The sequence below is a fragment of the Perognathus longimembris genome, chromosome 17 (genome assembly GCF_023159225.1).
Source record: "Perognathus longimembris pacificus isolate PPM17 chromosome 17, ASM2315922v1, whole genome shotgun sequence".
In the NCBI taxonomy this organism is placed as follows: Eukaryota; Metazoa; Chordata; class Mammalia; order Rodentia; family Heteromyidae; genus Perognathus; species Perognathus longimembris.
In genome coordinates this window covers 55,995,368-56,011,768 of record NC_063177.1, presented here as the reverse complement: position 1 = coordinate 56,011,768, position 16,401 = coordinate 55,995,368, and the positions used below count along the sequence as shown (strand labels likewise).

Sequence of the window (16,401 nt, the reverse complement as noted above, 5' to 3'; positions counted from 1 at the left end):
GCGGCCCCGTGGGCTCCAGCACTGCACACGCGCGCACACGCACACGCACACACGGAAGCAGCCACGGTCCTCATTCCCCTCAGGCCGCGCGGGCAGAATGTCTCCCACAGCCCCCACGGGAGGCCTCACGCCGCAGAGCAAGGGCGCTGCCTGCGGGAGGCGCTGCTGTGGAGGCAGCGACGGCTCTGCCCCCGGTGAGAAGCGGGCAGGGGCAGGGAAGGGGCTGGGCAGCTGGCGACCGACCCATCACCGCCAAGCAACACCCGGTAGCTCTCGGGTGTGACCTGAGCGTGCCTGGATCCTGGGTGCTGGGACGTGTGTGTGTGCATGCGTGCACGTGTGTGTGCGTGCGCGTGTGTGTGCGTGCGCGTGTGTGTCCGGAGGCTTGAACTCGGGGTCTGGGCGCTGTCCCCCAGCCTCTTTTGCTCAGGTTAGCGCTCTGCTGAAGAGCGTAGAGAATAAAATTGTGACCGTCAGGCCCTAACAGCTATTTTGCTCCTGTGCCTTTGCTTGCTAACCCACGGGGAAGTGGAAAAATACCGCAGCCTTCCTGTAGCCACTGTCACCACGCGCCCCTCTGTGAACTCTGTGCATACCCCAATCTGGGCACTGGAGAGCCCGGCCACCTGGCGCCGGGGCGTGATTAATCGTCTGCGCCCGGAGCCCACTCAAGGCCGGACGTGGCTAAGTGCCCGGCCTCGGACCCCGGCCCGGACCTGGGCACAGGAGATAGGAATCAGCTGGCTCCGGGAATGTGGCTACGTGACCACTCCTGGAGGCCCGCCCGAATCTGCACCCCAAGGTTAAGGCCGCCTGGCGCCATACTTCGGCGGGGAGACCCAGGCCAATCCTGAGGCGACCGGTGAACTGGGGCAAATGGCAACCAATGGTGTACTTGTAACCAGGGGTCTTCCCCAACTACCCCGTGCCCGTCTATAAAAGCAGTGCTGGAATCGTGCTCGGGGCCTCTCAGCGTCACTGGCAATGAGTGTGCGGAGGTGGGGGGGGGAACCGGGTTCGAACTCGCAATAAAACGACCCTTGCGGTTTGGCTTTGACTCTGGACTCTGGTGGTTGTCTTTGGGGGTCTCGGGATTTGGGTACTTCCCTACCACTTGAACCACAGCGCCACTGCCAGTTTCCCAGTGATTAACTGGAGTCTTTCTTGTCCAGGCTGGTGTCAAACCACAATCCTCCGATCGCTGCCTCCGGAGCAGCTAGGGTTACAGTGTGAGCCACCGGCTCGCAGCTTTGACATCTGATCTAAACTCCCAAGCAGCCGAGGTTGCAGAGGTGAGCCATGGTGCCTGGCAGGACGTCCCTTACTGCCGGCCAAATGCGATGGGCTCCCACGTCGGGGTGCGCAAAGCCAAAAGGCACAGCCAGGAAATAAAACTCGTGAGCGGAGCGCGGGGACACCGTGCAGGGCAGAGCTCTTCCCGAACAAAAGGAAACAGGTTGCATTGGAGGAGGCTGCACACACACCCGTAGTGAGGCTCGCAGAGGGACCGGCGTTTCTGAGCATGCGCCATCGAAGGTAGGCGGACGCGTGTCCATAAAGGGAAAGATGAGCCAGACGTGGCGGTCTGCGTCTGTCATCCAGCACTGGGGAGGCTGAGGCAGGAAGACTGTGAGGACAGCCTAGGCTGCACAAGAAGACTCTGACTCAAGAAGGAGGAAGATGGTAGGGAAGTTGCTGGGCATGCTCAGTCCAGAGCCATGGGGCCTGCCCCTGTGGGAGACGCAGGAAGGAATACACAAACGTTTTTGGTGTGCTCCGTGCAGTACTGGAATGAGCTGGGAGTCACTCTAGGTGGCCTAACAGAACACATCAGAGAAGAACGTCAGCCAAAACACAATGCGGAGCAACGTGACAAGTATTGGGACAATCTTTTATTTATTTATTTATTTTGGCCAGTCCTGGGGCTTGGACTCAGGGCCTGAGCACTGTCCCTGGCTTCTTCCCACTCAAGGCTAGCACTCTGCCACTTGAGCCACAGCACCGCTTCTGGCCATTTTCTGTATATGTGGTGCTGGGGAATCGAACCCAGGGCCTCATGTATACGAGGCGAGCACTCTACCAGGCCATATCCCCAGCCCCTGGGACAATCTTTTAAAGGACCGGCAGCTCCCTGGATCTGCACTGAACCTAGTTGCTGCCAACTCTATGCAGACCATGAGCCGGCCTTCCCTCCCATCTGGAGTCCAAGCCAGGGGCCAGAGGAGGCCACTAGTTTACAAAAGCTGCCTAGAGTTCTGCTCCACACAGATAGAAATGGAATCCTGGGTCGGTAGGAAAGGCTTTCCAGGTAGTCCTGGGCCTTGGAGCATTGAAGATGGCAGAATGGATGACAAGGGCCAGTGCCAGTCAGCACCCTGCTCCTTTTTTTTTTTTTTGGTCAGTCGTGGGGCTTGAACTCAGGGCCTGGGCACTGTCTGTGAGCTCTTTTGCTCAAGGCTAGCACTCTCCGCTTGAGCCACAGCGCCACTTCTGGTTTTCTGGTAGTTAATTGGAGCTAAGAGTCTCACGGAGGTTCTTCCTTGGCTGGCTTTGAACCATGATCCTCAGGTGTCGGCCTCCTGAGTAGCTAGGATTACAGGCGCGAGCCACCAGTGCCCAGTTGCTCTGACTTTCAAAACTAAACTGATAGGGGCTGGAGTGTGGCCTAGATAGAGCGCTCACCTCACATACATGAAGCCCTGGGTTCGATTCCTCAGCACCACATACACAGGAAAAGCCAGAAGGGGCGCTGTGGCTCAAGTGGCAGAGTGCTAGCCTTGAGCAAGAAGAAGCCAGGGACAGTGCTCAGACCCTGAGTTCAAGGCCCAGGACTGGTGGAGGGGCAGGGGGAGGATGGGGTGTGGGGGGGAACTAAACTGACAACAGTGAAGAGAAAATCCAGCCTGACCACACTGCGGGGGCCCCCCCTCCCCCAGCCACGGCCCTCCCCACCGCTTGGGGCTCCTTCAGGGGAGCTGGGGGCCTCGGCAGCCCCGCCCGACTCCCCGGGACAGTGGCGTGCTCTGTGAACCCCTCTGTCAGACAAGGCCAGGGCGGGGCGCAGGGTTGACTCTCAGACCCCCTGACGGGGGACGGGGTTGCGCTGGCCCCGCAGGGCACCCAGTGGGGAGCTCTGTGGAGGCGTCGGGGAGGGGAGCGGGGCGGACACCCGGCACTCAGCTTTGCCAGCGCCTGATCTTGGGGCCTCGGGGGGGCCCCCGAGCTTGGCCTTTCAGGCTGGCTGCAAGGCACCCCTCAGGGAGAGATCAGGCCCGACGGAAGGGCAGGAGGCCCGGGCCGGCAGCCTCAGCCAGACACGGGGCCCTTGCTTCTCTCGTGGCCCCTGGGGCGGGGGGGGGGGGCTGCCGGCCCGACCTGTGTGCACTTCTCCTAGCAACCATGGTGCAGCGACAGTTCAATATCTGAGGGTTGCACAAACTCTGAATATTTAAAAACAAACAAAACAAAAACTGCACTGGGCACCGGGCCTGGCAGACTGAGAAGAGGAAGGAGCCTAAGCCCCAGGCGCTCAGGCCAGGGAAGTTCTAGAAACACTTAAGAATGTTGATCTGGGGTCCAAGGTTCAAGTGGTGGAATGCTTGCCTAGCAAAAGCAAACCCCAGCAGCCCCCAAAAGGAAGAGGGAGGGGAAGGGGGCAGAAGAAGAGAAGGGGGGCTGAGAGTGTGGCCTAGTGGCAGAGAGCCTGTCTCGTATACATGAAGCCCTGGGTTCGATTCCCCAGCACCACATATATAGAAAATGGCCAGAAGTGGCACTGTGGCTCAAGTGGCAGAGTGCTAGCCTTGAGCAAAAGGAAGCCAGGGACAGTGCTCAGGCCCTGAGTTCGAGACCCAGGACTGTAAAAAAGAAGAAGAAGGAAGAATGCGGTGTGGTGGGGCTCACGCCTGCGAGGCTGAAAATCTGAGGACCTCGGTTCAAAGCCAGCCTGGGCAGCAAAAGTCTGTAAAACTCATACTGCCAAAAAACTACGCTGAGAAGCCGGAAGGGGCGCTGTGGCTCAAGTGGTAGAGCGCCAGCCTTGAGCAAAAGAGGTTCAGGGGCAGCGCCCAGGCCCTGAGTTCAAGTCCCATGACTGACGAGAAACCAAAGCGCAGTGAGGGGAAACACCTGTCCTCTCGGTGGGACCCCGAGATCATAGAGGCGCTGCCCTCCTCATCCAGCCCTCTGGGCCCCCCCCCCAAACTGTGCGGGCACAGGGGGCGGCCTGGGCCCTCTCCTCCACCCCAGCGCCCCCCCATCGTGCAGGGGTGACCCCGGCCCACCCCTCCCCCCCACCACCAGGGCACAGGGGAGGGGCTGGGGCCGCTCCAAGCCCCAAGGCCTGCTGTAATCTCCTTATATAAGAGGGCGAGGTTTCTGAGGCCTGAAATCGGAAACTGGCCCTCCCACCCCGGCAGGAGTCAGGAGGGGGGACGGCGGCCTGCGCTGGTCCCTGGCCACGGGGGGGCTGTCCTGGGGTCCTCAGCACTCGGCCAGTGTCCAGGGGCGCACACTGTGGCGGGGGGGGGGGGGGGGTCCTCGGCGGGCGCGCCTCCGCCGCAGCGTCTCCCACCCCAGCAACTGGCGCCACGCCCACCCCACCAGGGCCCGGCACAGCCCCACGGGCCGGGTGGGCCAGCGCGGGTGGCTGGGGGCTGGTGCCCTGCGTGGGAGGCTGTCCAGCAGGATGTGGAGGCCACGGCCGCCCGCGGGCCCCGAGACCCTCCCCAAGCCCCGCCCCCGACAGGAAGCTGGGGGCCCCCCAGACCCTCCCCAAGCCCCCGCCCCCGACAGGAAGCTGGGGGCCCCCCCGACCCTCACCAAGCCCCGCCCCAGACAGGAAGCTGCGGCCCCCCCAGACCCTCCCCAAGCCCAGCCCCACGGGCCATGAGCACGGGCTCTCGGCTCACTCAACCTTCTTTCTCTCTTCTCCTTTTTCTTTGTTTTTGCTGATCCTGGGCCTCGAACCCAGGGCCGGGGCTCTGTCCCCGAGCTCTTTGGGCTCAAGGCTAGCCCTCTACCACGCTGAGCCCCAGCGCCACGTCTGGCTTTCCTTGAGAAGTGTGCTGGAGATAAAGAGTCTCACAGGCCGTCCTGCCTGGGCGGCTTTGAACCGCGGTCCTCAGACCTCAGCCTCCAGAGTAGCCAGGGCCACACGCTCCGGCACCTGCCTTCGTTCTGTCCCTCCCTCCCTCCCTCCCTCCCTCCCTCCCGCTGGTCCTAAGGCTTGAATTCAGCGCCTGGGTGCTCTCCGGAGCTTTTGTGTGCGCAAGGCCAGCACTGTACCGCGCTGAGCCCCAGCGCCACTTCTGGTTTCTGTTGATTAATTGGAGATGAGCGTCTCAGGACTTTCCTGCCCGGGCTGGCTTTGAACCTCGGTCCCTCAGATCCCAGCCTTCCCAGTAGCTAAGATGACCGGCGCGGGCCACCAGTGCCCAGTCACTCCCACTTCCAAAACTAAACTGACAACCGTGAAGGGAAAATCCAGCTTGACCACACTGCGCCCCCCCCCGCCCCCCAGTGATTGCTCTGAGAGGTCACAGGTCAAGGTCAGGACTCTCCTGACACAGGCTCAGCAAGGCTCAGGCAGAGCACCGGGGCTCCGCTGCCCTCTTCCTGGGGGTCGGCAAGGGGCTCCGCTCCTGGGTGGGGGAGGGGGCCACGGCCCTCCCCCGCCGCTTGGGGCTCCTCCAGGGGAGCTGGGGGCCTCGGCAGCCCCGCCCGACTCCCCGGGACAGTGGCGTGTTCTGTGAAACCCCTCTGTCAGACCAGGCAGGGCGGGGCGCAGGGTTGACTCTCAGACCCCCCGACGGGGGACGGGGTGCGCTGGCCCCGCAGGGCACCCAGTGGGGAGCTCTGTGGAGGCGTCGGGAGGGGAGCGGGGCGGACACCCGCACTCAGCTTTTGCCAGCGCCTGATCTTGGGGCCTCGGGGGCCCCCGAGCTTGGCCTTTCAGGCTGGCTGCAAGGCACCCTTCGGGGAGCGACCAGGCCGAGAGAACTCCTTGTCCCCAGGACTGGTGCCAGGATGGGCCGGTGTGTGGGGCCCCATCTGAAAATGGGGTGCGCTCCTGGTATCTCCCGGAGTGTCCAGGCTCCGTGCCCGGGCCACCTGCTCCCTGGTGTCCATCCTCACAGCAGGGCAGCAGGGCCCAGCGCGGAGCCCTCGGGTTGGATGAGGGCGGGCACGCTGACCACACCCCACGTCCACCGGGCGCAGCCGTCCTGATATCCCCCCCCCCCGCCAGGCTGCAGTCCCCCCACTAAGGAGTGCCCAGCTTCTCTCCCAGGAAACACAATGTGACCACGGTGTGATGGGGCCTCAGCTCTGGGCACACAAGGCAAAATGGACAGCTCTGCTCACGGTGTCCCCTCGGCACGGTCGCGTGCCTCAGTGGCCCAGCGCAACACCCAGGACCCCTGGATGCGCGGGGTTTGTCGCTCGGCACTAGGCTGCAGGGAGAAAGAACGTTCCTGATCTCAGTGTGCCGGGCCCTCCCCGCTGCAGCCCCCCCCCCCCCCGTGTCAGGACGCTCACAGGCTCACACGCCTATGTCCTGGCCAAAACCCTAGCACGGAGCGCCTGGCGGGCATGTCTGGGGACTGATGACCCCCCCCCAAGAGAGTGACAACCACCCCGAAGGCCAGCCTGCTCCAGGCCTCACCCAGGCCCCGCCTAGCAGCCCAGACCCATAAAAGCCCAGCGCTCCCGTCCTGCAGCAGCAGCCTGGGAGGTGGCACCATGCAGCTCAATTTCAGTGGCCTGCGTGCCCTTGGTGACGGGTGGCCGGCAAGGGTGAGTGAGGCCGGTGAGCGGGAGCGGGGACGGCTCCCCACAGAGGCGCCCACGGCAGACAGGACACCAGGCCCCCGGGGCTGGCACGCCCTGCCTTGCACCGGTGCACCCTGGTCCTGGGCCACAGCCCTCTGGGCGGCGCCCTCGGGCTGCTTGGTGCGAGGATGCAGGGGGGCCTCCGCCCTGGCACCCCGGGCTGCCCCGGGCCTGCAGGGCCACCTCTACCGCCCTCCCTCCCCAGGGATCGGGCGGGACACGGCGAAGGCGCTGCACGCCGCCGGAGCCAGAGTGGTGGCCGTGAGCCGCACCCATGCCGACCTGGTCAGCCTCTCCAAAGAGGTGAGGGGCTGGGCCCGGGCCTCCCCACGCCCCCGGGAAGCCCGCCAGCGCCGTCACCCGACCACCGCCCCATGTCCCCCACAGTGTCCCGGGATCGAGCCCGTGTGTGTGGACCTGGGGGACTGGGAGGCCACGGGCCGGGCGCTGGGCGGCGTGGGCCCCGTGGACCTGCTGGTGAACAACGCTGCATCGCCCCCAAGCAGCCCTTCCTGGAGATCACCAAGGACGTCTTCGACAGGTGGGGATGTGGGCAGTGAGCAGACAGAGGGGCGGGGAGCCCTGCAATGGTGGAGGTAGCCATGCCCCCCTCTTCTGCCAGGTCCTTCCATGTGAATGTGCGTTCCGTGATCCAGGTGTCCCAGGTGAGCCGGGCCGGGGGGGGGGGGGGTCTCGGCACCGACCCCCTATCCCGGAGGGGGTGCAGGAAACCACCCACCCCTCTCGATGATTTCCAGATCGTAGTCCGGGAGCATGATTGAGCGTGGAGTTGCCAGGATCCATCGTCAACGTCTCTAGCATGGTGGCCCACGTCACGTTCCCTAACCTGGCAGGTTACTGTGAGTGCGCCCTGCTACCCGGGACTCCCCCCACCCCACCCCCGGGGAGCCGTGGCTGGGGGCCGGGCCACCCAGCAAGGGGGGCTGGGCTCCTGCCCGACCCCCAGTGCCGTGCTCTCCTAGGCTCCACCAAGGGCGCGATGACCATGCTGACCAAAAGCCATGGCCATGGGAGTTGGGGCCACACAAGGTGAAGCGGGGCGGGGAACCCCAGGGCGAGGCCTCGGGCTCCAAACCCAGCCAGATGGGGAGTGGAGGGCGCAGGGCCCCGGGAACGGGGCTGGGCGGTGGGGCGAGCGAGCTGAGCTGGGGAGGAGGCGCGGGGGGGTCGGTGGGCTCACCACGGGCACCGCCGCTGCCCACCGGCCCTAGATCCGCGTGAACTCCGTGAACCCCACCGTGGGTGCTGACGGACATGGGCAAGAGCGTCTCGGCGGACCCCGAATTCGCGCGACAGCTGAAGGAGCGGACACCCGTTGAGAAAGTTTGCAGGTCAGGGGGGCGGCGCGGGGGGGGGGGGGTCGGGGCGCTGGGCCGGGCGCCCCCAACCCGTCCGTTGCTCCGCAGAGGTGGAGGACGTGGTCCACAGCATCCTCTTCCTGCTCAGCGACCGCAGGCGCCTCCACCAGCGGCTCGGGCATCTTAGTGGACGCCGGCTACCTGGCCTCCTAGAGCCGGCGCCCAGGCCCCGCCCCCGACGCAGGCCACGCCCACCGCAGCCCCGCCCCCTCGCCAAACGGCTCCACCCCCTCACCAGGCCAGGCCCCCGGCCCCACGCCCAGCCTCCGTCCCGCCCCCAGGGCCCCCGCCCCCGACGCAGGCCACGCCCACCTCAGCCCCCCCGCCCCCTGCCCGCCCGGCAAACGGCTCCACCCCCTCACCAGGCCCCGCCCCCGGCCCCACGCCAGCCTCCGTCCCGCCCCAGGCCCCGCCCCCGGACGCAGGCCACCGCCCACCCCAGCCTCCCACCCCCGTCACACCAGCTTGTGCCCCGCCCCTTGCCCGCCCGGCAAACGGCTCCACCCCCTCACCAGGCCCCCCGCCCCCAACCCAAAGTCCCGCCGCACGTCGAGGCCCCGCCCCCGCGCCAGGCTCCCTCCCGCCCCCAGGCCCCGCCCCCGCCTCCCTCCCGCCCAGGCCTGGCCACAGCCGGGGCCCCCGCTTTCCGCCAGGACCCGCCGCCCGTCCGGCCCCCGCGCGCCCCCGCGCCCCCGGGCCTGGCTCCCGCTGTTCCCCAGCTTCTTCCCCGGCCACGGTGCCCTCGGGCGGGGCCGGCCTCGCTTCAATAAAGGGACTCCCGAGATCCGGAACGCCTCGCACCCCGCGCTCCGGCTGGGCCGGGTGGGCGGTTCGGGAGGCCGGGTGGGCGGGCCGGTGGAAGGCCGGGTGGGCGGGCCGGGAGGCCGGGTGGGCGGGCCGGGAGGCCGGGTGGGCGGGCCGGTGGAAGGCCGGGTGGGCGGGCCGGGAGGCCGGGTGGGCGGGCCGGGAGGCCGGGTGGGCGGGCCGGTGGGAGGCCGGGTGGGCGGGCCGGGAGGCCGGGTGGGCGGGCCGGTGGAAGGCCAGGTGGGCGGGCCGGTGAAGGCCGGGTGGGCGGGCCGGGAGGCCGGGTGGGCGGGCCGGGAGGCCGGGTGGGCGGGCCGGTGGGAGGCCGGGTGGGCGGGCCGGTGGAAGGCCGGGTGGGCGGGCCGGGAGGCCGGGTGGGCGGGCCGGGAGGCCGGGTGGGCGGGCCGAGAGGCCGGGTGGGCGGGCCGAGAGGCCGGGTGGGCGGGCCGGGAGGCCGGGTGGGCGGGCCGGTGGAAGGCCGGGTGGGCGGGCCGGTGGAAGGCCGGGTGGGCGGGCCGGGAGGCCGGGTGGGCGGGCCGAGAGGCCGGTGGGCGGGCCGGGAGGCCGGGTGGGCGGGCGGGGAGGCCGGGTGGGCGGGCCGGGAGGCGGGTGGGCGGGCCGGGAGGCCGGGTGGGCGGGCCGGGAGGCCGGGTGGGCGGGCCGGGAGGCCGGGTGGGCGGGCCGGTGGAAGGCCGGGTGGGCGGGCCGGAGGCCGGGTGGGCGGTCCGGTGGGAGGCCGGGAGGCCGGGTGGGCGGGCGGGGAGGCCGGGTGGGCGGGCCGGGAGGCCGGGTGGGCGGGTCCGGTGGGAGGCCGGGAGGCCGGGTGGGCGGGCGGGGAGGCCGGGTGGGCGGGCCGGGAGGCCGGGTGGGCGGGCCGGGAGGCCGGGTGGGCGGGCCGGTGGAAGGCCGGGTGGGCGGGCCGGGAGGCCGGGTGGGCGGGCCGGTGGAAGGCCGGGTGGGCGGGCCGGTGGGAGGCCGGGTGGGCGGGCCGGTGGGAGGCCGGATGGGCGGGCGGGGAGGCCGGGCGGGAGGCCGGGTGGGCGGGCCGGGAGGCCGGGTGGGCGGGCCGGTGGGAGGCCGGGTGGGCGGGCCGGTGGAGGCCGGGTGGGCGGGCCGGTGGGAGGCCGGATGGGCGGGCGGGGAGGCCGGGCCGGGAGGCCGGGTGGGCGGGCCGGCGGGCGGTCGTTTGCCGCCGGCCTTGGCCCCTCCAGGCCAGCGTCCCCCAAAAGGAAGGGGCGCCCGTTGCCCGCCCCTCCCCTCCACCTGCAGCCGCGCGGGCCGGGGCCGAGCTCGGCGGAGGGGAGGCCGGCTCCTCGCCCCGCCCCTCGCCCGCCCCCGGGGCCCCCTCCCAGGCGGCGCGGCGCGCGGAAGGGGCGGCCTGTGGGCCGACGGCGCCGGCAGGGGCCGCGTCCAGCCAGCCCCTCGGAGCCCGGGGTCGCCCCCGTGGCCCTCGCCGGGCCGGGCCGGCGGCGGGGGGGGGGGTCTTGCAGCTCCGCCGGGCTGGGCTCGAGCCGCGCATCCCCCGCGGCCCGCCAGAGCCCTAGCCGCGGGCGCTGGCGCCGGGGTCAGCGGAGGGGCTGCGGGGTGAGGCCGTCCGACGGCCCTGGGCGGTGCGTGGCGACGGCCGAGGCAGCCCGCGGGACCCGCCGGGGCCGCCGCGGGCTCGTCCCGCGGGGCTGCGCCCGCGTCGGGCCGGGGCGGGGCGGGGCACGGGTTAGGCGGGGCTCAGCGGGTGGGCAGCGGGCCTGCCGCCCTCCGCCCTCCAGGGGCCGCTCAACCCACCGTCGCGGCCTCCGGCGGCCCGCCCGCCTCTCGGAGCTCCGGAGCCCGCGAGCCCCGCGATCACCGTTCCCTACTCCGGGCCGCAGGAGGCCCTCGGGCGGTGGGCGGGTCCTCCGTGCTCCCCGGGCGCCGCCCACACTCCCCGCACAGCCTCTGAGGCCCGGAAAGCCAAGCCATCCGCTGCTGGCCGCCGCGTGCTTCCGTCACCCCGAGGACCGGGGGTGAAACAGGACAAACTCTCACCACTGGAGCCACAGCTCGACTTCCGTCTTTGGGGTGGTCGACTGGAGAGAGGAGTTTCATGACTGCCCTCCCTGGCTGGCTTCGAACCGCAGCCCTCAGATCTCCGCCTCCTGAGTATCTAGCACTGCAGGCGGGAGCCCCAGAGCCGGGCTTTGTGTGCAGTTTTTTCTTTCTTTTGCTTCTGGTTGCGGGGCTTTAATTCAGGGTCTCCCTCGGCTTCGGTGCTCAAGGCTAGCACTCCACCACTTTGAACCACGGCTTTACTTCTGGGGTGGGATTTTTTTTGGTGATTAATTTGAGATAAGAGTCTTAAGGAGGTTGGGAATGTGGCTTAGAGGTAGAGCGCTTGCCTAGCATGCTTGAAGCCCTGGGTTCGATTCCCCAGCACCACATACACAGAAAAGGCCAGAAGTGGCGCTGTGGCTCAAGTGGCAGAGTGCTAGCCTTGAGCAAAAAGAAGCCAGGCACAGTGCTCAGGCCCTGAGTCCAAGGCCCCAGGACTGGCAACAAAATAAATAAAAAGTAAAAACAAGCAAAAACAAGTTCTCGCAAGTTCTTTCCACATCTACTTCTTGTAACAATCTTGGCAGAGAAAAACGTGCTGAGTAGGCTTGCCAGACCAAGCCGCTCCGGGTCCCGCGACCTCCCTCCGCCAGGCCGAGCGGCCACGGCCACGCCCACTCCCAATGGGCCAATCGCCACCACGCCCGGAGGCTTAATGTGAATGTCCCCGCCCCCTCCGGCGGCAGTCCTACGACTGGCCTCGCCCCGCCCCCTCCGGGAGGCCGCTCTGCGACTGGCCTCGCTGCGCCCCGCCCCCTCCGGAGGCCGTTCCGCGGTTGGCCTCGCTGCGCCCCGCCCCCTCCGGGAGGCCGCCCTGCGATTGGCCTCGCTGCGCCCCCGCCCCCTCCGGGAGGCCGCCCTGCGATTGGCCTCGCTGCGCCCCGCCCCCTCCAGCCCCAGTCGAGGCTCGGGCGCGCTGGGCCCCGAAGGCGCCACCATGGATCTGGGGCTCCAGGGTCGGCGCGCGCTGGTCACCGGCGCGGGCAAAGGTGGGCCGGGCGCGGGCGCGGGCGGGCGCGGGGCCGGTCAGGGAGCAGCACTGAGCCGCGCTCCCCGCAGGCATCGGGCGCAGCACCGTCCGGGCCCTGCACGCGCTGGGGGTGCGCGTGGTGGCGGTGAGCCGGACGCAGGCGGACCTGGACACCCTGGTGCGCGAGGTAGGCGCCGGGCGGGTGCGGCGCCGCCCTCCGCACCTCCCCCAGGGCGAGCGCCGGGCCCGGGAGCCGCGCGGAGGCCGACGCCGGCTGGGCTGCGGTGGCGCCCGGGGCTCGGGGCGGGGAGGAGGTGGCCGGGCTGGGGCCGCTCGGGGCCGGGAGGAGGTGGCCGGGCTGGGGCCGCTCGGGGCGGGGAGGAGGTGGCCGGGCTGGGGGCCGCTCGGGCCGGGAGGAGGTGGCCGGGCTGGGGCCGCTCGGGGCGGGGAGGAGGTGGCCGGGCTGGGGCCGCTCGGGCCGGGAGGAGGTGGCCGGGCTGGGGCCGCTCGGGCCGGGAGGAGGTGGCCGGGCTGGGGCCGCTCGGGGCGGGGAGGAGGTGGCCGGGCTGGGGCCGCTCGGGGCGGGGAGGAGGTGGCCGGGCTGGGGCCGCTCGGGCCGGGAGGAGGTGGCCGGGCTGGGGCCGCTCGGGCCGCTCGGGGCAGTCCTGAGCCTGCCCGGGGGCCGCCCCAGCCCGCCCCCCCCCCAGGCGGCAGGGGCCGGCCCCGTGCCCGGGGGGCGCAGAGCCGCAGGCGTCTGTGCCTCCCCCCACCGCACATGCAGTGTCCCGGGGTGGAGTCTGTGTGCGTGGACCTGGCGTGCTGGGAGGACACGGAGCGGGCGCTGGGGCGCGTGGGCCCCGTGGATCTGCTGGTGAACAATGCGGGCGTGGCCCTCCTGCAGCCCTTCCTGGAGGTCACCAAGGAGGCCTGTGACAGGTGACCCCCGGGGGCGGGCCCGCCGCGGCGGGCGGAGAGCCAGGCTCCCGCCCCTGACCGTCCCGCCCACCTGTCCTTAGGTCCTTTGATGTGAACCTGCGAGCTGTCATCCAGGTGTCCCAGGTGAGCCGCCCGCCCAGGGGGGCACGAGCTCCGCGGAGGGCGCCAGCGCGTGCGCCTCATAGCCCTCTGCGATTTCAGATCGTGTCCCAGGGCCTGATAGCGCGGGGCGCCCCGGGGGCCATCGTGAATGTGTCCAGCCAGGCTTCTCAGCGTGCCCTGACCAACCACAGTGTCTACTGTGAGTCACTCTGCTGGCCTCAGCCCTCCCTTCTCCCCCCCTCCCCCCCACCCCGCCAGCGTGGGCCTCACACCCCCCCCCCCACAGGCTCCACCAAGGGTGCCCTGGACATGCTGACGAAGGCCATGGCTCTAGAGCTTGGGCCCCACAAGGTAAGCTGTGCTGGGGTGCCTCCCCCCACCCAGGCCATTCGCCCTGAGGACTAATTCCTTCCACTCCGCCGTCCCCTGCCTGTCCCTGCGCAGATCCGCGTGAATGCGGTCAACCCCACAGTGGTCATGACGCCGATGGGCCAGGCCAACTGGAGTGACCCTCAGAAGGCCAACGCGGTGCTAAACCGCATTCCACTGGGCAAGTTTGCGGGTGAGTCCCAGGCAGGAGCCCCCTGCCGGGGCCGGGGGAAGGGCGCATGCGGGCACGCGCCCACCTGTGCCCTGGCTTCTCCCCGGCACACAGAAGTGGAGCACGTGGTGGACGCCATCCTCTTCCTGCTGAGTGACAGGAGCGGCATGACCACAGGCTCCACCATGCCAGTGGATGGGGGCTTCCTGGCCACCTGAGCCTCTTCCGCCCAGACACGCCTCGGCTCCCTGCTGAGAACCCCCGTCCCCCCCACAAGCCTGACTTCCCGATGCTGGGACCCCCCCATCCACCCACAAACCTGACTTCCCGATGCTGAGACCCCCCCATCCACCTGACTTCCTGATGCTGGGACCCCCCATCCACCCACAAACCTGACTTCCCGATGCTGAGACCCCCCATCCACCTGACTTCCCGATGCTGGGACCCCCCATCCACCTGACTTCCCGATGCTGAGACCCCCCCCCCCACAAGCCTGACTTCCCAATGCTGAGAACCCCCATAAACCTGACTTCCTGATGCTGGGACCCCCCCCCCCATAAACCTGACTTCCCGATGCTGAGAGCCCCCCATACACTCAATAAACCTGCTTCCGGATGCTGAGACCCCCATCCCCCCACAAGCCTGACTTCCCAATGCTGAGACCCCCCCAAAACCTGACTTCCCGATGCTGAGACCCCCCAAAACCTGACTTCCCGATGCTGAGACCCCCCAAAACCTGACTTCCCGATGCTGAGACCCCCATAAACCTGACTTCCCGATGCTGGGGCCCCCCATAAACCTGGACCTTCCCGATGCTGGGGCCCCCCATCCACCCAGTGAACCTGACTTCCCGATGCTGGGACCCCCCATAAACCTGACTTCCCGATGCTGGGACCCCCCATCTACCTGACTTCCCGATGCTGGGGCCCCCCATCCACCCAGTGAACCTGGCTTCCCGATGGTGTGCTGACTTGCTGGTGGACAGACCACCCATCCAATCCACAGTCCAGGCGATACACTGGGCTGTGCAGGCCTAGCAGGAACTGGGAGACCGGGCCTTCCAGAAAGAAAGATGGTCCCTAAAGGGAGTGAATTTACCCAGGATGACCTTTGGCCTTATAGCGCAGAGGATTGCTTGTAAACGGCCCCAGCTGTGTGATCTGAAGTTAAAGTTCATCTTCCTTGCAGTTAATAAGTAACATGGATCCAACAAGAAAGATGTGTATCAAACTTCACTGACTTGCCAATGACCCAAGCGATGTGTGTGTGTGTACACACGTGTGTGCACGTGCATACTGAGACTGGAGCACGGTCTGGCATCTTGCTAGTTGGTCATGAGAGCATCTCCTTTGTCTGCTCTGGCTGGCTTCCAAAGGCCATCTTCAGAGTTCCGCCTCCTGAGTAGCTAGGAACTAGAGCAATTGATTCACCTTGGAGTCAGCTTTGTTGAATTAAGTCACTGTTTTCCAATACTGGAGAACATTTCTTTGAACTTCTGTGCTATGTACTGTGTGTGAGGACAGAGCCCCGGTGCTTAGGTTGACTCTGAGCTCGGAGTCCTCACTTCCTTAAGCTTAGTGGATGAATCATCATAAAACGGTTTGCCTTTTTCCATGGTGTAAAACTCACACCACGGGGGCTGGGAATGTGGCCTAGTGGCTAGAGTGCTTGCCTCCCATACATGAAGCCTGGGTTCGATTCCCCAGCACCACATATACAGAAAACGGCCAGAAGTGACGCTGTGGCTCAAGTGGCAGAGTGCTAGCCTTGAGCAAAAAGAAGCCAGGGACAGTGCTCAGGCCCTGAGTCCAAGGCCAGGACTGGCCAAAAAAAAATTAAAACTCACACCACAACTCACTGCAGTGTCCAACTCCACCTTTAGAGATGGAGGATGGGAGAGGAGCCACCCCCCCTTGGATGCAATCGATTAAAGGGCACAGATGCTCACAACACGTACGAAAATAACTGGCAAGTGAGTTAACTTTGCTTTTAAAAAAGTTACAAGTTTATATAATTTGTTAACAATGGCTCTGTAACACCTGGGAAAATTCCTGAACCTGTGACCCCTCTCCTGCGAACCTGTGACCCCTCTCCTGCGTGCGCCTGAGCCATCTGCCCAGGACCAGGCCTGTGGCCTCCGGACGAAGCCCAAGCCCCTGGGCCGTGAATCGGCCGCCCCCCTCTCTTCTCCCTTCAGCAGTACCCACCCCCTCCTCCTGCCTTCTTCTTTCTTTCTTGTGCTGCTACTTTGACATGAGCTTGGGGTCTCAAGCTTGCTCTTTGGCTTGTCAGTCCTGCCTGGGGCTTGAACTCAGGGCCCGGTGGGCACTGCCCCCAAGCTTCTTTTCATTCACGGCTGGCACTCTGCCACTTGCTGCTTTTTGCTGGCTAATTGGAATGAGTCTCATGATCTTCCCGTCTGTCTGGCTGCAGGCTGACCACTGTCCTCGGGTGTCGGCGTCAGGATCGCCCCGGGCGTGGGCCGCGGGGGCCTCGCTCAGCAGCCCTCATGCTTCTCCCTGACCCTTCCTCGGAATACGAGTCATTACAGGCGGTGGGGGGCACGGGCACTCCTGGGACTCCCGGGGCTCCAGGAGGCCTGCCCTGCCTCAGCCCTTCCGTCCACGCTCGGCACTGGCTGGGCGCCGGGGGCAAAGGCCACGCAGGCCCCGGGTCGGCGCGTGGAAAGCACCCCCCCCCCGCCCGCTCTGATGGGAACGGCCTCCCCTTGGTAGGACGAGCGCGTCAAG

General features: G+C 67.6%; 1 protein-coding gene and 1 pseudogene across 1 annotated transcript; both read left to right on the top strand.

Annotated features, from left to right (window-relative positions):
- Positions 1-6,741: 6,741 nt before the first annotated feature.
- On the top strand, positions 6,742-8,363 carry LOC125365139 (annotated as a pseudogene).
- Positions 8,364-11,979: 3,616 nt separating this feature from the next.
- Dcxr (dicarbonyl and L-xylulose reductase) lies at positions 11,980-13,935 on the top strand. The gene is made up of 8 exons (XM_048365009.1): positions 11,980-12,091; positions 12,162-12,259; positions 12,854-13,008; positions 13,089-13,131; positions 13,210-13,309; positions 13,397-13,461; positions 13,555-13,672; positions 13,766-13,935. The coding sequence occupies exons 1-8, from the start codon at positions 12,040-12,042 to the stop codon at positions 13,867-13,869; spliced, it is 735 nt and encodes a 244-aa protein (XP_048220966.1). The 5' UTR covers positions 11,980-12,039; the 3' UTR covers positions 13,870-13,935.
- Positions 13,936-16,401: the final 2,466 nt, after the last annotated feature.